Source organism: Telopea speciosissima, chromosome 4 (assembly GCF_018873765.1).
Source record: "Telopea speciosissima isolate NSW1024214 ecotype Mountain lineage chromosome 4, Tspe_v1, whole genome shotgun sequence".
NCBI classification, from domain to species: Eukaryota; Viridiplantae; Streptophyta; class Magnoliopsida; order Proteales; family Proteaceae; genus Telopea; species Telopea speciosissima.
This window is the reverse complement of record NC_057919.1, coordinates 71,692,834-71,714,053: the sequence shown is the minus strand read 5'-3', so window position 1 is coordinate 71,714,053 and position 21,220 is coordinate 71,692,834. Positions and strand designations below refer to the sequence as shown.

Here is a 21,220-nt window from a genome sequence, read left to right as displayed (position 1 = left end):
AGGGCAACATGTGTGTGTGTATGTGTGTGTGCACTCAAGGTGTTTGTAAAAACACCAAGGAAAAAGAAAATAGAGAAGGGAAGAAGAAGGAGAGTTCCACTATCAGGACTTCTCCAGGAAAGCTCCACAGCAATTCAAGAACTTCCCAGGATACCAGATTCAAAGACAGTGCATGTCGTAAGCATCTGTTAACTTGTTAACATGTTTCATTTGATTATGTGTATTCACTTTGTATGCTAGATGTGGTTTCATTGTAGGGCATTGTTATAAGTCCAATTCTGTATTTGGGTTACCAGTGGCTGTTGGGAAGCCATTGGGGGTAACACCCTTGCCTCTATTCATTGGGGGTTGAAGCAAGCAAGGTGTCCTGAGTCACAGCTATGACTGCAATGCCATTGGGGTTGCTTGCCCTTGCCTTTGATTATCAAGGGTTAAAGCAGGTGTAGGACTTGGACTGTTGATTGCTATTGAAGACCAATAGTAAATAGATGTTGAGCCCAAGTGTGGGCATTATTCCGTGCATGTAGGCAACTTGCCGAAGCACCTATATCTTTGTGTTGTGGATGCCTATTATTGTTGTATGCATGTTGGATATTGGAGTGCTCGATTGTAGGATGGGTGTACACACCTGGTAGAGCCTTTGACAGTCAGGCTAGGGTGTGTACACGTTTGTGTGTGATTAATGTGACAGCAGTGAGGGTCTTCTGCAGTGTTTGTGGTTGTGAGGTTGAATGCCAGCATTGTGTGATTACATCAGCTCTTGGTAGCTTTGTTCATATCAGCTCTGCGCAGCCGTGTGAGGTTGAACAGTGTCACTCTTGTAGGAGCAGTTTGGGTGAGTGTCGTGTGTGTGGTGATTGTCATCAAATTGGGGATCCTCAATGAGAGAAAAATTGTGACCCTGATTCACCCCCCCTCTCAGTGTCAACCTGGGAACAACATATAGGTATCATAAGTTTCTGTTCCCACGTGGTCTAAGGTTTATGCTTTCAAGTTTTAGGTTTCAAGGATCTTAAGGTTTCATGAAGTTCTGGCAATCTCTTTGACCCTATAGCTCTTCGGTATTCTTTCCAATGGTTCTCTCTCTACTTATCTCTGGCAATTCTCTACTTTGTTTTTTTGTGAATAAAAAAACCATTACCAAAACCTAGAGGGGAGGTGTTAACAGATTCAGAATTAGAGTAAGGCTTGGATGATCAAAGACTGACCCCCAAGCAATGTATTTATAATAATAAAGAAGAATCACATGGATAGAATTGTCCCTCATATGACTGACTCAATATAAAGCAAAAATAAAAGGTAAAAAGACCAGAATACCCCCCATGGTATTCTATCCCTGTACAACCAACAGGAGGAAAAAAAGGGGGGGAATACACAGGGAGAGAGATGGGGGGTGCTATACAAGCCTAAAGACCTAGGAAGTCAGGCTAGGAGACTACAAAATAGAAGCATCTAGGTCCCAGGTAACAACAATGTGCCTGTTGCTTGGGGAATCTGAAAGAGAGCCATTGCGGGGGGGGGGGGGGAGCATATGAAGTCTAGAGCTGACATCAAAGAAGATGGCTTTCCAAATCAAGTCAATTGACGGGGAGTTGGAGGTCCATCTTCGGAGATTCTGCTCCATCCAAATATGAGAGATAGCAGTCCCCAACCCAAGCTTGTCGGCGATATCACAAATGGAACTACCTGAAAAAGTCATAACCAACCATAACCACTCCCGAGCGAAGGATAGAAGACGCCTACTACAGGGCCAAAAGGAATTTAAGGCTTTATTCCAAATAGTGGAGGCTAGGGGGCAAGAAAAGAAGAGGTGATTGACATCATTAATACCATTCCAACAAGGGATACAGGAAGGAGAAACAGGGATGTAGTGGAGAAGGAGAAATGATTGGGTGGGGAGGCAAAGTTTAAGGGTTCTCCATACATTGAAAGAGTGTTGGGGAATGTGGCCTTTGACCCATACTAATTTTTGCCAAGGGGTCTAGCAAAATTCCAAGCAGAGCTAGAACGAAAAAGGCCATTGGGGGAGGGGAGCCAAATGACTTTGTCTGAATGAGAGGGATGGAGGGCGGGGGGGGGGGGGGGAGAGGCCCAGACTTGAGTGAGACTGGGGGAAAATGGGGAGGGGGTGGATCAGGAGCCATGGGCGATGATTGAGGAGAGGGGCAAATTTAGGGATACCAGTAGAGTAGACCGTACAGGCACCTAAGAAGTTGTAAAGGACTCCTAAGGGATGCCAAGGATCAAGCCAGAGGGAGGTGGAGGTCCCGTCAGCGATCACAGAGGAGGTGGCACTAAAGGCTAAGGGGTGGAGGAGAAGGATTTTGCGTCTGACCTAGGAGGGGTCTGCAGGTTGGGGAACAGTCAGATGGTATCATTTTTGAGGAGATAGGAGTAAACCCAATTGACCCAAATTGAGTCCTGCTTAGTGGAGATTTTCCAGATTAGCTTAAGAAGGCCCGCATGGGTTTTAGATTTATGTTTACGAGTTTTAGGTTTCATGCGTCTGTGGTTTTGAGGTTTCATGGAGTTTTATCGTCAAAACCGCTGTAAAGGATGAAGAAATTGAGACAGGAAGAAGCATTGGGACCAGATGTGCTGAAAGTCGGAGAGAGAGGGACCAGAGAAGGAAAGTTGTTCAATATCGTAAAAGAGAAGAGGAGGAAGAAGAAGAGAAAGAGAGCTGCAAGTCCAGAAGAGAAAAGAGACTGATGCTTTGAATTAATGCCAAACCATGAGCAGTAGGGTAATAAATATATTCTAACAAAATAGAGGGAAAGACAAATATACCCTAATGCCTACTAATCAGCATATAAACATTAACTAGTATAGAAAAAGGCCTAACTAGTAACTACCCAAACTACTGCTGCAGTGTACATTCACAAGACCATTACATTAACATTCCCCATCAAGCTGGAGCATATAGATCATCCATGTCTGGCTTGGAACAGACTTTCCGGAAGGAAAGATTAGACAAAGGTGTGGTAAACATATCACCCAATTGATTTGAAGAAGAAACAAATGGAGTAACAATCAACTTCCTCATAATTGTATTCGTCACACAATGACAGTCGACTTCAATGTGTTTAGTCATTTCATATAACACTGGGTTGCTGGCAAATGGCCTCACGTTGCTATCCGTGGCTCCCAAGAAGTTTATACAATGGAACCCTCTCTCCTGAGGTTAAGCAGACAAGACTCTGATGTAGCACATATATCTGTGGTCCATGGATCTAAATTCTTCAAGATCCAAAATATCATCAAATCCGTAGCTGGAGTAGCCATCATATAGGCTTGTTCAGTTTACTTCTTGAAATCCATTTTATTTCTTTACAGCCACAAAATCCATAATATAGCAGTAAAGAGTGCTCGACATTCTACCTTCAGATAAAAAACCTGAGATTTCTTGAAGTCCATAACCTCATACAACTCTTTCAGCATGATCTATGGGAAATTTGCAGATCTCCTGATGAATCCTCTTATGGATGGATCGACAGTGAATGAAGATTTGGGACTGTTTTAGCCTATCTTGGGAGCATAACCCTAAAGGGATGTGTGTTGCCATCCAGGACGTGCCCCGGACACCTGACTGCCACCCAGACTATCCTTTTAAGTGAGTGGGTACTTTTCAATTGGACGACTGTTTCCTGTCTGGGACAGTGGAACGGTTTAAAAACGGTACCAATAACTAAAAAGTGTATCATGCCTGAATCTAACTGGGGTTTGCGGTGGTGGACGGGATGGAAAATGGAATATTTTCTATAATAAATTTGAAGAAAGCCCTGAAAACCCTCTTCCAATTTCTTGTTCAATGGCCTTAGGTTCTGCCGTTTTGGAGATGTTGGTTCTCTCTCTCTCCCCGCTACAATCTATCAGGATGTGGGTCGGACAACCAAAGGTTCAAAATTCTGAGAGCCTGAGATTTGATGGAGAAAGGCCAGAAACTGTTCATCAAGTCACTTTACAACACTTCAGTTTCTGTACCAGTCAAGTCAGTTGTCATGAACTTACCAAAAAAAAAGTCAGTTGTCATGATATCATTTGGACCCCCTCTGCCAATGGCCTCTTTAGTTCTAGATCTGCTTGGAATTTTGTTAGAACCCACGCCCCCACCGTCCTATGGCATAAACTTGTTTGGTTCAAAGGTCACATCCCCTGCCACAGCTTCAATGTTTGGAGATCCCTGAACAGTTGCCTTCACACCCAAGTCTTTCTCCTTCACCGGCACATTCCTGTCTCCCCCTCCTATATCATATGCTGGGGTGGTATTGAGGACGTCAACCATCTCTTTTTCTCTTGCCCTTTCTCCTCCACTATCTGGAAAAAAACCCTTCATTCCGTCTGCCTTTACCCTTCGCCTGAGAGTGGCTTTGGTTGGATATGACCTTTTGAGGCAACTCTATCTGTGACTCCGCTGGTTAACTTGTGTTTGGATCCGTTATCTCTCATATTTGGATGGAGAGAAACCTTAGAAGATGGACCTCCAATTCTCGTTCTTTCGACAAAATTTGGAAAGCCATCTCCTTAGATGTCAGTTCCAAGCTTCACTTGCTTTGCCATGGTTCCCTTGTGGACTCCCTGGAACCGGCACATTGTTACTTCCTGGAATCTTGATGTTTCGTTATTTCAGCCTCCTAGCCTGCCTCTTTAGGGCTTGTGGGGCAGGAGTCTTTGTATAGCTCCCCCCACCTTCCTGTTCCCTGTGTATTCTCCTCTCCCCCCTTTTCTCTTTCCTCGCTTTGGTAATATATTCTTATTCACCAAAAAAACAAAAAAAAAACAGAAAAGTCAGTTGTCATGTCGTCTAGGCAATCCTAGGCATTGGAGGAGTGAAAAATCAAGGCGACGCCTTGACAACTATGGGTCAAGTGAAAGATCTAATAAAACCTATTGTTTTCAGCTCACCCTCTCAGTTTTGGCTGGACGTTTCCAGAATGTTTGCGATGCTGTCCAGGATGTCGGGATGCTTGACGGTCACCCTGACCGCCTCATTTGCCCTCCTATTCTTACAAACATTGCCTAGCACCTAAGCATTCTGAACAGTCTTAGTCGCAACTTGAAGGACTCTTTTGGCAAGGATTGGGTCACAACTCGCTGATGTTTTTCTCAGAGAACTGTTGTTTCCACTTTCCACTGGGGATCCCAACTTGAAGGATTCCCCACCCCTTAGGCTAAAGATTTTCCCTACTCCACTGAGATTCTTAGGAATGGTACCGATGTTTAATTTTCTATTTCTTTGGACTTTACGAAGGAGGAAATTTTGCTCTGTATTCAGAACAAAATTTTGTCTGTGTGCTTATGTAAAATAGGTATTCCAAGGACAAATTCAATCGGAAAAGTTTTTGATGCTGGATCCAATGTCACTGATAATTTACCTAATTCAGAGGAGGCCATTCGCCGAGGAGAATATGCTGTCATAAGAAGCCTGATTCGGGTCTTGGAGGTTGTCAAAAGAAATCCTGTTTCTGTTCTATTATCTTCTCTTATTCCTTCGCTCTTCTTACCAGTTACCTTCTTTCAGGGTGGTGTAGAAGGGAAAAGGCAAGTGGATAAAGTCATTGACAGATGTGCGTCCATGCAGGTATCTCCCTTTACGTGTGTGTGTGTGTGTGTGTGTATGTGAAATGGCCAGTTTACACAATTAGTTGCAAATTGTGATTATTGTGTTAGGTTTTTTATTCTGTATCCAAAAATACTTACCCAATGAAATTTTTGTTTAGCTTGAAGGAGTACTTTCAGTTGATAAGTTGGAAATTTAGTTCCTTTAAGGTGTTTGCTTGTTGATTTTGTAACAGAATCTACGAGAGGCAATTGCTACGTATCGGAGTAGTATTCTACGGCAGCCAGATGAAATGAAGAGAGAAGCATCACTTTCCTTTTTTGTGGAATACTTGGAAAGATACTACTTCCTCATTTGTTTTGCAGTATATATCCATACAGAGAGAGCAGCTCTCCTTTCCAGTTCATCTAGTCAAAGCAGTTTTGCTTACTGGATGAGAGCAAGGCCAGAGCTCTACAGCATACTTCGCAGGTAAATATATAAGTACTTACCCAAAAATGTTTTTGGCAGCAGTTTTGCATTTTGGTCCAAGGATGCACGTGTACATGTGCGCTTGTACACACACTTCAATTTCTATTTAAATTATTTTACTTTCAAGTATCATTATTTGCACTACCTCTATTTTTTCAGAAGTTTTTAACAATTTGGTAAACTTTTAATTAGTGATTATGTTATTGATGATAGTTCAGTAATAGTTATTATTTATTAATGTTTCTATCTACTCATTGATCATCAACAGAAAATGAAATGAGCATTGCTATGCAGTGGCAGTTACACCGATTAGTAACTGCCTGAGTCTATAGTAAATAAAAATAGCCGGAAATGACTTTTTCTGGCCGCTCTTTATGTGATACTGTTGGAAAGCTTGCTTTTTGTGCTACCTTGAACCACATTTGGATGGAGCGTAATGTTAGGAAATGGACCTCCAACTCTAGATCTTACCGGCAGATTTGGGATTCCATTTCTTTTGATATTATGGCGAAGTTATCGTCTGTTCCTCCTCCTTTTTGTCCCAGACACCCCAAGGAACAGGCTTATTGTTGTCTCCTGGGGTCTCTCTTCTGTCTCCCTTGTTTCCCCCAGCCCGCAAAGCTGAGGCTAGGGGCATTCCTTATTTTTTGTTTTGTTGCTCCCCTATGAGGGCACTGTATTTCTCTTTTCCTTCTTGGTAATGAATTTCTTATTCACCCAAAAAAAAAATTAGCGGGAAAAAATTGTGACAATATCCAATTTAAAGAAATCAGAAATTGCAGTATTGTACTATAAAAATAATAAAAGAAAGAATAAAATGAAAAGCAAGAAGGCCAAATCACTTATGCCCCACGTTGTTCACTTCGAGTTCTCTAGAAGGAGTTACCATTAGTGATTGGTGGATCCTCTCTCCTCTTTCTTCATCTCCTTCACACAAAAGCAAAAACTACTCTGACATTTCCTTTTCTGTTTTAAATAAGGGTGGAGAGAAGATAATTATTAACAATGATGTGGGAAGTTGTCTTTTTCCTGGTTATTTGGGCTTTTCTTTTTATTATTTGTTTTTTGGGCTTTAGTTATGTATGGGCTGGACTTTAATTTTATGTAATGGGTCTTGTTTTAGTTTTCGGTCTTAGTTAAGGGCCTGAGTCATGGGTTCCTTATTATGTTATTAAGTCTTTAAGTAGGTGGTCCAGTTGTGCAGTATATTATTTTTAACTTGTTAGAAGAAAGAAGTCTTAGTCATATGAATTAATGTATGATTACTATGTTTTAATGATTTGAATGAATTCATAGAATGAACATGAACAAGTACAATGATAAGAATGTGATACGATATGTTTGTATGAAATGGATAAGAATGGCAAATAAATGAGGTTCGTATAGCAGTTTGTATATGGGATGATATGTTCAGTACTATGACGTATGATGCACTGATTATGTGAGGGAATATATACTGTAATGTATAGGCTGGTTAATTGTATGTTGATATGTGTTAAGTCTACAGTAGCATAAGTATGATTTCTATGTGTTTAACGATAGTAATGATTCATGTTAAGCTAAGATGATTCTTATATTATGTAATAAAATATGATGCTTTTGTATGCAAATGAATACGTAATTTATAATAGGGTACTAAATTGAAGAGAAATAAGTCCTTTGGTGAAGATGTCTGCCAGTTGATCACCAATCTTTATGAAAGGGGTGCAAATGCGGCCGAAGTCTATCTTCTCCTTGATGAAGTGTTTATCCACTTCGATGTGCTTTGTTTTGTCATGTTGCACCAGGTTGTGAGCAATGCTTATTATAGCTACTTTGTTATCACAGTAGTCACATAGGTCCTTCAGTGTCAAACCCCAACTCCTGGACCAATTGTTTCAACCATATGAGTATGCAAACTCCATGAGCCATAGCCCTAAATTCTGCCTCTGCACTGGATCAAGCTACAACAGGCTGTTTTTTACTTCTCCATGTGACTAAGTTACCTCCCACAAATGTGCAATAACCATGTGGACAGATAAAAGATTAGTGGCAAAGTTAGGGACATGAAGAATAGAATCAAGAGAAATGAAAGATGTAATAGAATATTGCCCTTACCAGAAATGGAGGAAAGGGAGTCATCAGCCACCTTGACCTTATCCTTACCAGAACAAATGGTGTAGGAATCTGTCAAGAGATCTGAATTAGGGAATAAGTCTTGGATGATCAAAGGCTGATCCCAAGCAATGTATTTATAATATTAGAAAACAAATTACATGGACAATTCTGTCCGTAATAACCGACTCAATACAAAACAAAATAAAAAAGGGAAAAAAGGACCAGAATACCCCCCACGGTATTCTGTCCCATACAACCAACACTCCCCCCTCAAGTTGGTGCATATATGTCACACAAGCCCAACTTGACTAAAACAGGACAAAAAACTTTACTACTCAACCCTTAGTGAACACATCGGCTAACTGGTCAGCAGACTTCACAAAGGGAACATAGATGAGGCCAGCTTTAATCTTCTCCCTAATGAAATGTCGGTCAACTTCAACATACTTGGTATAATCATGCTAGACAGGATTATGAGCGATGCTAATGGCAGCCTTGTTGTCACAATACAGCATCATGGGAAGATGGACAGCAACTCCAATTAGGGGTGTAAATGAATAGCCGAAATCCGTTTCCGTATCCATGTCCGTATCCGTTTAGTACTATCCGAATCCATCCAGAAGCTAAACGGATGCGGATACGGATAGGCTATAGCTATCCGAAAAGCTATATTTACATGTAAACGGATAAAATATCCGATTCGTATCCATGTCCGTATCCGTTTAGCACTATTCGAATCCGTCTGATAGCTAATCGGATGCGGATGCGGATATAGCACTATCCGAACCGAATCCGATCCGTTTACAGCCCTAACTCCAATGTCTTGCAACAATCCTTTAAACCATAGCAACTCACGAATTCCTTGTGCCATAACACGGAAATCAGCTTCAGCACTGGATCTTGCCAAAACATTCTGCTTCTTGCTACGCCATGTGACAAGATTCCCACTCACAAAGGAGCAATATCCAGAGATGGATTTCCTGTTAGTAGAGCCAGCCCAATCAACATCAATGTAAGCTTCAACTTTCAGATGACCATTGGTAGATAAAAGTATTCCTTTTTCTGGAGCAGACTTCAAATACCGAAGAATTCGAATAACTGCCTTCATATGAGAGGAATAAGGATCATGAATAAATTGGCTCACTGGACTAACTACAATAGCTATATCTGGCCGTGTATGAGAGAGGTAGATTAGCTTGCCAACCAATTGCTGATAGCGACCTTTGTCAACTGGTTCACCTTCTTTCTCCTTAAGCCTTGCAGTAGCTTCCATGGGAGTGTCTGTGGGATGACAGACACCCTAACATCCTTGTTTCGCATAATAAATCTAGGATATATTTCCTTTGAGAAAGGAAGATGCCCTTTGAAGATCGAGCAACCTCTATCCCTAGAAAATATTTTAGAGTTCCCAGATCCTTTATTTCAAACTCACGGCCAAGGAAGTTCTTTAATTTCTTGAACTCATCACCGTTATCTCCCGTTACAACAATATCGTCAACATAGACTATGAGAATAGTTACCTCATCACCAACTCGTTTGATGAACAGTGCATGATCAACATTGCTTTGCTTATAGCCCGCTGAAGTCATAGTCTTGTGAAACCTGCAAAACCAAGCTCTAGGTGACTGTTTCAACCTATAAAGAGCACGCTTCAATTTACAGACCTTGCCCTTGGTTTTATCATCAGAGAAGCCTGGTGGTATATCCATATATACCTCTTCCTCTAGCTCTCCATGGAGGAAGGTATTCTTCACATCCAACATCTGAAGATCCCACCCAAGATTTACAGCACAGGACAATAACACTCTTACAGTATTGAGTTTAGCCATTAGTGCGAAGGTCTTCTGATAATCAACTCCATAAGTTTGGGTAAAGCCCTTTGCAACCAGGCGTGTCTTATATTGATCCACAGACCCATCAACCTTCTGTTTGACTACAAACACCCATTTACATCCCACTGGTCATTTCCCTGGAGGAAGATCTACAAGATCCCAAGTATTATTTTTTTCAATGCTCTCATTTCTTTCAACATTGCTACCTTCCACTTTCCATCTGTGTAAGCTTCCTGCCAATTTTAGGAATAGAAACAGAAGAAAGAAAGGACACAAATGCACGAAAAGATGGAGAAAGAGAACTATAAGAAACAAAGCGGGAAATGGGATGCTGAGTGCAAGTCCTAGTACCTTTATGATGAGCAATAGGTCGGTTGGAAGGAGAAATCTTACTAGGAGAAGTAGGGTCTGGATCCAGAGTCGGCAACTGGATGGGTACTGGAGCTATGGTGGATTGAGGCTGCCCTCTTCTGGAACATCTTTTGTGATATGTTAAAATGTTGGAGTCGTCGATCCTCTTCTGAAATTTCTCAATGGTTCTCTGAATTGGAGTCAACTCCCCCTGTGTAGGAGCTTCACCATCACCATTTTCCATAGTCTCCCCCTGTATAGGATTATCTAAAGGTGATGGGGCAGCAGCTAAAGGTGATGGGTTAGCAACCAAAGTTGATGGAGTTTCAAGAATAGTAGGCCCAAGGGAAGGAAACATGTCCACATCTTCACTATAACTCTCCCCCTGAAGAGGTGGTGAAGAATAATAAGAAAGGCCTTCATGAAAGGTAACATCCATCCTGACTAGAGTACGACGAGGAGGGGGAGTGATAACACTTATAACCCTTCTGGGTTGGAGAATAACCCAAAAAAATGCATCGCAATCCGTGGGGTTCAAGCTTGCCAGGGGACCTGGTATCCCTAGCATAACACACATAGCCTAACACTTTAGGTAAAACCACAAAGGACGAATTCCCAAGCAAAACTTCTGCCGGACTACGGGATTCAAGGACCCTAGTAGGCAATCGATTAATGAGATAGGCTGCAGTGAGAATTTCATCTCCCCAATATTGGGAGGGAACATGTCGAGTAAACATTAATGTTCTGGCCATTTCTAGTAAGTGACGACGGTTCTTCCTTTCGGCCACGCCATTTTGGGCTGGGGTATCAACACAACTAGTCTGGTGAAGAATTCCATGGTCAGTAAGATATTTTTGAAAGTGACCCTCTTTATACTCTAATCCATTGTCACTTCTCAAAACTTTGTAAGTGGCTTGGAATTGAGTTTGGATCATCTTATGGAAATGCTGAAAACAAGAAAAGACCTCACTTTTCGTGTGCAAAATGTATATCCATGTGCTTCTAAAGTGACAATCTATAAATGACACAAACCAACGATGTCCAGAAATTGAAGTCTTATGACTAGGCCCCCAAACATCAGAATGAATCACATGGAAAACAGAAGAACTTCTTTTATTAGAACTAGAATAAATTGAACCTGTCTGTTTGGCCAGTACACACGCTTCACAATAGAATTCATCTTTATTACAACCCTTGACTAAGGTTGGAAACAAATGAGATAAAATTCCTAATGGGGGATGACCTAATCTAGAGTGCCGTTGGTAAAGTTCAGAAGAGACAATGAATTTTGATGAAGTGGAGAAGGACGACCATCATCAAGCAGGTACAATCCACCTTGCACTTTACCACATCCAATCATCTTCGCTGTCACTAGACCCTAAAAAACACAGTGAGAAGGAAAAAAGGTTACTTTACAACTAAGGTCACGAGTAAGACTACTAATGGAAAGAAGATTAGTAGTAAAATTTGGAATGTGTAAAACTAAAGATAAGGTAAGGGAAGAGGTGCAGTTAATTGATCCTTTTCCAGAGATGGAGGAAAGGGAACCATCAGCTACCCTGACTTTGTCCTTCCCTGAAATAGGAGAATAACGATGAAAAAGACTAGATGATCCAGTCATGTGGTCTGCAGCACCAGAATCTATAATCCAAGGATGGGATGCTACAGAAGCACAGTGACAACCAAATGGGATACCTGACCGAGCAAAATATGAACCTGAAGGAGCAGAGGAATTGGCAGGAGCTGATGTTGTAGAAGCAGCAGCAACAAAAGTCCTTAGCATACGTAGGAATGCTTGTAGATCTTTCTGGGATAGACCAAAGGTCAGTAGTGGGAGCTGTAGTAACAGTCTCAGTGTGATGAGCCTTGTTCTTTGGTTTTTTCTCAGCAACCCATTTTGCTTCAAAGTCAGCTAGTTTGTCGTGGAGTTTCCAACACTTCTCTTTGGTATGGTAGAGCTTGTGACAGTGCTCACAAGTGACAATGCCAGTAGTAGGATCACCAAGAGAAAGGTTTCCAGCAAGTGTAGGAGTAGTTGGGGTAGCAGCCTGGAGGGCTGATCTGTCAGTGGTAGGAGGATGTAACATGGCAGCCCTACGATTTTCTTCAGTGGAGATCAAGGCATAGGAGTGTTCAAGTGTGGGAAAAGGAGAATGGCCCAACACTTGAACACTTTCCCACACTTGAACACGAATTTGGTCAAACGCCGCATTCAACCCTGCCAAGAAATCATAGACCTTGATCTTGTCCACATGTTTCTTATAGGCAGTAATGTCAGCAGCTGTAGTAGGGTGGAAATCAGAGAAGTGGTCCAATTGTTGCCAGGGGCTGCGCAGGGTAACCTTCTTCCTGAGTTCATAAACCTGGGCATCATTTCCAAGCTGACCTTATGTTTTTTTGCGAGCAGACCAAATCTGAAAAGCTATGTCAAGGAGAAAAAATCGATGTGCAAGGTCTGAAGTCATAGAACCAATCAGGTATGACATGAGAACCCCATTGTTGGCAGGCCACCTACTTGGAAGAGGACCTGGTGCAGTCGGCATAACACTCGTGCCATCAATATGGCCAGTAAGGTGACGACTAGCAATTGCAATGGCTACAGATCGAGACCATAACAAGTAGTTGGATTCATCCAGTTTGATGGAATTTGGAGGAAAAGTGTGGTAATCAGTTTTGCCTTGACCATCCTGATCAGAAGTAGCAGTGGAAGTGATTGAATCACCCATACTTGTGCAGAGAAACCCAAATCACAGAGAGGGGCACTTGTGAAGAGAACCCCACAAAATACTCCAAGATAAGGGCTGAAAATTGGAGGAGAGACTGCTGGAAATATAGTGATAGTTGTCTCCAAAAATCAGCAGCAATAGCTAGGGCAATCTCCTAGATCGACTCTTTCAGGGTTTTGAAAAAACCCTGAATATGGTGAGATCGATGTAGGAGAGAATGGAAGCAAAAACATATTGGAATGAGCTGAAACTTGGATCGAGTGGTCTTCTAGTAGTGCTGAATCACCCTTCCAAAAATCAGCATCAATAGAGAACAGTAACCCCAAGATCGATATTTGCAGGGTTTTAGAAAAAAACCCAGATGAGAACAAAAATCGATAGGGGGAGAGTCTTCAGTATGGCTGGAGATAGAACCTTGTCCAATAAATCTTCTGGAGTTCCTGAGCTTCAATAATGTGGAGAGATCCCTTGGGAGATAAAGTTGAATCAGTCCAAAAATTTGAAGGCTTCAAATTTCGTAGGGAGGGTACACAAGCTTCTATCAATTCTGAAATTTTATAACATGAATGAGGTGATGGAGGGCAGCAACTGGATCTGTAGATCACCTCATCAGTGCTGCCCTAATGGGAGAATGAAGAACGAAGGGAGAAGAGTGGAAGATGAACTTGAGAATGAAAGAGAAAAGAAGAAGAAGAAATCGACAATGGAAGAAGAGACGAGAGTTGCCCTAATTTGAAACTTGCTTTGATACCATGTCGACAGATCTGAATTAGGGCATAAGTCTTGGATGATCAAAGACTGATCTCAAGCAATGTATTTATAATATTAGAAGACAAATTACATGGACAATTCTGTCCCTCATAACCGACTCAATACAATGCAATATAAAAAAGGGAAAAAGGACCAGAATACCCCCCACGGTATTCTGTCCCATACAACCAACAGAATCATAATAGTGAGCATGGTACAAAATCTCGTGATATTTATCCGAAATTTCGCCATATTTCGTATATCTCGAGTGGTTCGAGACGAGATAGCATACCCGAATGGAAAAATACAATATTTCGTCGATATCTCGTGATATATCGTGGAAGCTCTAATCCAAGACTCGAAGCATTGTTCAAGCACTTTGTTGACGGATTGTCGCCGGAAAACACATCGGAGACACATCTAAGCATATCCTACAAGCCTTTTTTCACTATTTAAGGTAAATCCTTTTCCTTTAAAATTATTTTTTTGAAAATACTATGTACTAGAGTTGTTGGATGGTGATGAAATTTATATATGTTAGACACCGGAGGCCGATCTATAACCTTATGGTGTTGAAATTTATTTTACATATGTATTTTATGTTTTTTATTTTCTGGTTTTAAAAATTGATTTTCCTACAATCAAAATAGGAAAAAATTAGGAGTAATATAACTTAGATGGGGATCAATTAAACATATGTTAGACACCAATGGCCGATCTACGGCTTCACGGTGCCGAACTTATTTTTCTGCCCATAAATAATTATTTTTATTTTCGGACATTAAGAAAAATATTTAAAAAATAAATAAATAAGGAAAAATATGAGTTTTAGGTTTGAAAAATCATGAAAACATATGAAACTAATTTCTACATGTTTTGAAATGCATTAGATATATATTATGTTTAATAATTTTCGATTTTGTTGTGTTAGGTCAATATTTATATTAAAATTATATATAAAAAATTGTTTTTAATTATGAGAAAAATATAAGGGTTAGGGGGAAAATATTAAATAGCTATACAATTGTTTTAGTATTCTAAAAGTCTCAATTGAAGTGCTTCTACATTAAGTTTTTAATTATTTGTTTTACTTACATTGCAGTAAACAAGTATTACTATGGCAGATCGTGAAAGACAACGTGTAAAGGGTAAGCAAAAGGTAGGGGAAAGTAGTCAACAGAGGGGGCAAAGAGAACAGAGAGAATAGAGGCCAGCCAGCCAGCATAGGGGGGACATTGCATGGTTACATGGCACTCCAATTGATGGGGATAAGAGAAAATCCCAATGTAACTATTGTAACACGTAGTTTTTGGGAGGTGGGTCCAGTAGACTTAAACAACATCTGACTGGAGGATCTAAAGATGTTATAGGTTACCATATGGCACCTGTGCAAGTAGCTATGGAGATTGGTGAGAGTTTGAGGGGAAAGAAGAAGAGGAAGGCTGACAAGCAGAGAATAAGAGAACAACTTAAGGATACAGTGAGCAGTTCAATGGGAGGAGGAGGACAATACCATGATGACTCCTCCTCCTCCTCCTCCTTTGATGATGATGAGGATATTGCAGTACCTGATGATATACAAACAGCAGAGGAGGCTAGGGACTTTCGACGGACTGTTTTAAGGAGTAGTGTTAGTTTTCAAGATGATCAGCAGAGACAGAGAGTAGGGGGTAGTGGAGGAGCTGGCACATCTGGAGGTTCTAGATCTTTCAATCCTTTTAAAAGATCACAAAGTGTGAAGGCAATCCTAACACCTCTATCAGTACCAGTACCACCATCAGCATCAGATCCTAAACTGCATAGGAAGAAATGAAGCAGTCAACCAAGAATCAAAGGAGTATGGAAGGGGATGAAGGGGTTAGTTAAAGAGTCAATAGCTAATTGGATGCTATACCATACCGTCCTAGAAAACACTGCACAAGGCCCCCATTATGATACCATGATTGATACATTTGCAGAGGCTGGCCCAGGGTTCAAGGGCCCCACCCCATATGAGGTAATGAATGTTTATCTACATCAACAAAAGTCTGAGATTGATGAGTACATTGGGGAGATGAGGAGTATGTGAGAGACATATGGGGTGATTGTAATGGCAGATGGATGGACTGGCCTACAAGAAAGTCCATCATCAAGTTTATGGTTTATTGTGATGGGAGGACAGTTTTCCTCAAATTTGTGGATACATCCACCGAGATAAAGGATGCAAAATGCATTTATAGATTGTTAAAGGAAGTAGTTGAAAAAGATGTCGGAATTGAGAACGTTATCTAGATTGTAACGGACAACGGAAGCAACTTCAAACTGGCCGGTGAGACGATGATGAACAACAGTAAGTACCGGCTCTTCTGGACTCCTTGTGCAGCCCATTACATTGATCTAATGCTAAAGGATATGGGAAGTTAAGGTTGGTGAAGATTGTGGTTGAAAGTACAAGACAAGTCACCAACTTTGTATACAACCACTCCTTTGCACTCAATCTATTGAGGGAAAAATGTGGGGGTGACTTGGTGAGGCCGGGCATCACAAGATTTGCCACCAACTACATTGCCCTAAAAAGCATTAAGACAAAGAAGGCCGGGCTGAGAAATATGTTTGTTTCTGAGGAGTGGTTTGGATGGAGGGGTTCCAATACTGCAAGTGGGAGGGAAGCACAAGCAACCATGTCATCTGAGGACTTCTGGACAAAACTAAGCAAAGTGATGAAAGTTTTGGAGCCAGTAGTTAAAGTTCTACATATAGCTGACTTCGCTCTCAAGGGCCCTACCATGCCAGTCCTATATGCTGCAATGGACTTGATGAAAGATAGTGTCTACAGTGTGACTCCTCGCAGTAGCAAGCACATCTTGGATATCATCAATGCTCGCTCGGAGAATCAACTTATGCATCCACTGCATAAGGCTGGTGAGTAAATTTGTTTATGTAACTAATTCATAGTATTACTATTTACTAATTACCTATGCATTTAACAATATCTCATTTCTAATGCGAAATTTCAGCATACTACTTGAACCCCAAGTAGCAATTTAATAATAGGCTTGGGTTGGAAACTCAACTTATTGATGCTGTGAAACAAGTAGTAAAGAAGTTAGAGCCAGATGGTCAACTACAAGCTATTTGCAACAATAAGGTGAGTTTTAGAATTCATTTGGAATATAATTAGTTAGTAGTAATTAGTAATAAGTAATTACTAATTTTCCACATGGGTGTAGATGAAGATGTTTAGGGATGCATTAGGAAGTTTTGGAACTGATGTTGCAATACAAGGCCGAGCACGCGGTGATGCTGGTACTCAATTCAATATCTAATTCTTTTAAGTTTTAAATTACATAAGTATTGAAACTTGAAACTTGAAACAAACAACATTTGATATGTCTTTTTTTGTTGTAAACTTGTAATGCAGCTGAATGGTGGGTGTTGTATGGGGAATCGGCTGAGAATTTAAGGAGAATAGTAATCAAGGTCCTTGCTCAAACATGTTCCACATCTGGTTGTGAGAGGAACTGGAGTACCTTTGCGCTCATCCACTCCAAGAGGCGCAATAGATGGGGGTCTGAACGTCTATTTGACATGGTATATGTGTACTACAACTTGAGGCTGAAACTGCAACACATACGCATGGGACATGAGGGACAAAGGGGCACTATTGACCTTGCCGACATCTTTCAAGTTAACTCAGACGATGAGGACCCTATTGTGGATTGAGTGAGGGATAGAGGTTAGCCGGTATTGGATCAGGAGGGAGGTAGGCCCGACCCCATGATAGCTTCCGAGATTGGTGCTGATGTGGATGATTATATGGCTAACGAGGGTCAGATACATGCACGAGAAGCATCACCCATACCATTCCAGCCCACTGGTGGCAATGTTGCTAATGATGATGACTGGTCTAGGTCCTCAGGTGATGATGATGGTGGTGATGGTGATGGTGATGGTGGTGATGGTGATGGTGATGATGGTGGTGGTGGTGGTGAAGAATTTGATGGAATGCGAGAGCGTTATGTGGTAGGCAAGGATACAGTGCCTGTAGAGCCAGTCCGATTCACTGGAGAGACAATTTGGTCATGCCACACAGCAGGAAGCGTAGGGGCCAACAAACACAGTTACAACCGTACAGCAGGAAGCGTAGGGGCCAACAAACACAGTTACAAGTTGATTATATGGACACTGATGACTTATCTAGCTCTGTTGACGGTTTGAGTATGGGTGATAGGGAGGGAGGATCGACTGACACACATACCACTCCATTGTCATCGGATTATAGTGCATCTCAACCTCACGGTGGATATGGATATGGATATGGATATGGCCAATTTAGTGGGCTAGGGGACTATGACTCCTAGTCCCAGTCCCAGGGACATACTGGATCATCTTTTGTGGATGACATCTTTGCATACCCTAGCTACCAACCTCACCAGCCATACATGCAGCCAGTGCCAACGCCGCTTCCGCCGACATCATATCATACTAGATCATCTTCTTCATAGGCTGGACCGATTGGTAACCCTAACCCATATCCTAGGATAGGTTACCTACAGTATGTTGATGACTCCATTTATGTGAAACCCGCAAAATAAAAAATAAAAAATAAAAAAAATTTAACTTTTGGAACCTGTGTGATTTAGGTTCTGGTTCAATAATGCCCATGCTAGCCAACTACCTTGGCCTTAAATGAGTCTGAGGTGTCTAGCGGAAGACATCACATATGCTTGGCAAGCTGGATTAATGGCTTGCGGAGCCCCTCTCTGTCTTAGGCCGAGTGCTAGGTGAGAATCTTCTCAACTTGCTCTTCTGGAGTCAGAGGACCCCGATGGATCCTTGCACCTGAGTTACCTGTGTTGGATCTGCTGGCTGGACCGCTTCTAGGACCTCTCCCTTAATTAAACTCATTGTAAGTATAATTTAAATGTGTTTTTATAGTGTTTTGTACGACCAATTAGAGTTATAGGGGTATTTTGGTCAATTTACCTCTGTGGGACCCACATCCCTAGTGGGGAATCCTATTCCTGACTTTTACCCGTATTCGGATTACCCCTGATGCAATATGACATCATTCTATGGTTAGAATAGAATAATAAGTACAAAATTCTGGTTAAAAATCAATTTAGGAATTAGTTTTAAAAACTGATTTTTACTTTAATAGACCAAACAGTCCCTTAACTTAACCACTATAGATATAAGTCCTATTTACTATTCCCATATCCTAAAGACTTAGAACCAGAAACGATTCAGCCTTGGGAGCTCTAGAGAAGAGATAAAAGAGAAGGAGAAAAGAAAGGAAGAAGAGGGGAAAGTGAGGTCTACACTTGGGGCTTTGGATTGGAACTTGAAATTGAAGCTTGGAAGTACAATTTGAGACTGCCTTCACCTCTGTTTACTGCTGAATTAAGGTAGGTCATCAAGAACCTGTTGTACCCATCTTCTTCTCTTTTTTCTCTATCTCTAATTAAGTCTATAGTAAAAAATTCTGCCATTAAAGCTTAAACCTACTGGTTTAATAGACTAAGACCCATCCTTAACCTTTTAATTAGACCCAATTGAGGTTCAGATCTTGAATTAAGTTATAATTTCCTGCTGCTCCCATCTCTTTCTGCCCTAATCCTAAGCCTTAACCCAGTCCTAACCCATGGCAGCCATTGAAGCTTATGAATTAAGCTTTGATGATAGAAATTCTACTTATATAAACCTGTTTTAGGCTAATTTAGGTTCAGCCACACCTGAAATTCATGGCTGCCTCCTAAATTGAACCCAATTCTGGTTCTATGAACCAGATTATAGAACCCTAATTTTCCAATTTGTGGTTAATTATTCAAAATCCCCAAATTGATGCTTAATTTTGAAATTGGACCCTCAATTAAATGGACCCACCTTAGAATTAGGTGAAACCATGAAATTGAGCCCATACATGTGAAGATCCATGCTTAATGAGCAAAACCCCTACTTCTGAGACTTGAACCGGATGCAGAACCAGGCCCTGAACCATTCGACCAGTTCAGCCTGGGTTTGAATCCGGTTCACCCTTTTTATACCCATTTTGCCCTCGAATGTTTGTGTGCTTGACTTAGACTGTTCCAGGCCCTAATTCTTGTTATTTCCCTCTTGTTTTAGGACTATTTGTTGTCTTTATGTCTTCTGTTGTTGTTATGCAGTTTCTGGGAATCTTATTGCCTAGGCTAGCCTAACACTACAGGTAAGGAAATTTGATTTTATTTTGGTGTGTTTATGACCTTAATTTCTTGTTGTTCGATTGCCGTGCATGGAGCATAAAATGCTACTCGGTCGCATATAGTTTGTTAGCGTGTATTATATTGCGCTAGAATCGTGTGATTTAGGTTGCATTTGGCATCTTGCGTTGCATTGATATTTATTGTTATTGTGAATTTAGTGATGGTGAAGTCTTGTACTTTTATAATTCAACTATCAATACATGTGCAATCATGAATAGATTGCACTGGGCTAGGTTGTATATGATCACCTAGTACTACGTCCCTTACCAACAGGGGAAGAGGTGTTGGACAACCCGTGGTAGGTCCGAAGGGAAATTCCGGGATGCCATTCACTGTCCCATGTTAGCGTGTGTACTCCGTGGGAATAAACGGTAGGGTTGGTCTTTGGGGGTCTATCGGATCCGTACTGCAGTAACATGCCGATCTGGCGGGTTCTCACCTTAGTAGAATGGTTTCGCTCGGGTGGCCGAGGAGTGCAGTTATGTGTTTCCGGGACCGAGGTTAGCATCTACCACATAGATACTTATACCTCATGAGACTTAGTATCTATGTTAGGAGCATTCTAGATTAGAACATGCATCATGAATTATTGTGTTTGTTTGCATGCATTTCCTTACTGGGCTCAGTGGAGCTCACCTTCGTGGATCCTTATATTTTTCAATGATCTTGTTGCATACGTGGGAGACTCCTCCATTGTGGACGCTCCTTCCGCTCTTGGAGTTGATACTCCTCTCCCGGTGGTGCATAGAAGATGACTGCACGTTCTCCTAGTGACTACTAGATCGGGCTTCTTCCTTCTTTTATTTATATACTTTGGTATAGTTTATGTTAATAAGTCTTTTGTTTAACTCTTTTGCTTCTGAAAGAATCATTGTAATACTGGTCTCTTGAATATATATATATATATATAACACTGTTCAGTTTTAGTTTTCCTTAATTGCTACCTTATTTATGTATCTTAATTGCTTTTTGCTTTAATTTATAGAATATTAATTCTTTACTTGTGGATATGATTGTTACAAGCGGGGGCCGTGATGATTGTGAATAGGGTACTCCTTATCCTTAGGTATGGTTATTTGGATGTGTTGCCTTATATGATCTTAATGCTTCCGCTTTTTTTTGTTTTTTGGTGTTGGGTGGGGGGGTGGGGGGGGAGGATTATTGTGGCGATCTGCTGGGTTTTTTGGATGTGAGACACATCCAATCATG

At 41.1% G+C, this 21,220-nt stretch overlaps 1 protein-coding gene across 4 annotated transcripts in view; it reads left to right on the top strand.

The window, feature by feature from the left end:
• The window catches only part of LOC122658834 (paladin), a 216,034-nt gene that overhangs the window by 99,580 nt on the left and 95,234 nt on the right, over window positions 1-21,220 (top strand). For 3 of the 4 annotated variants that reach the window (XM_043853963.1, XM_043853961.1, XM_043853960.1), the window contains 3 exons: window positions 5,310-5,443; window positions 5,522-5,581; window positions 5,796-6,031. In XM_043853963.1, the coding sequence (XP_043709898.1) occupies window positions 5,310-5,443; window positions 5,522-5,581; window positions 5,796-6,031 (430 nt within the window). The remainder of the gene's footprint in view (window positions 1-5,309; window positions 5,444-5,521; window positions 5,582-5,795; window positions 6,032-21,220) is intronic. The other variant, XM_043853962.1, reaches the window with a different exon arrangement.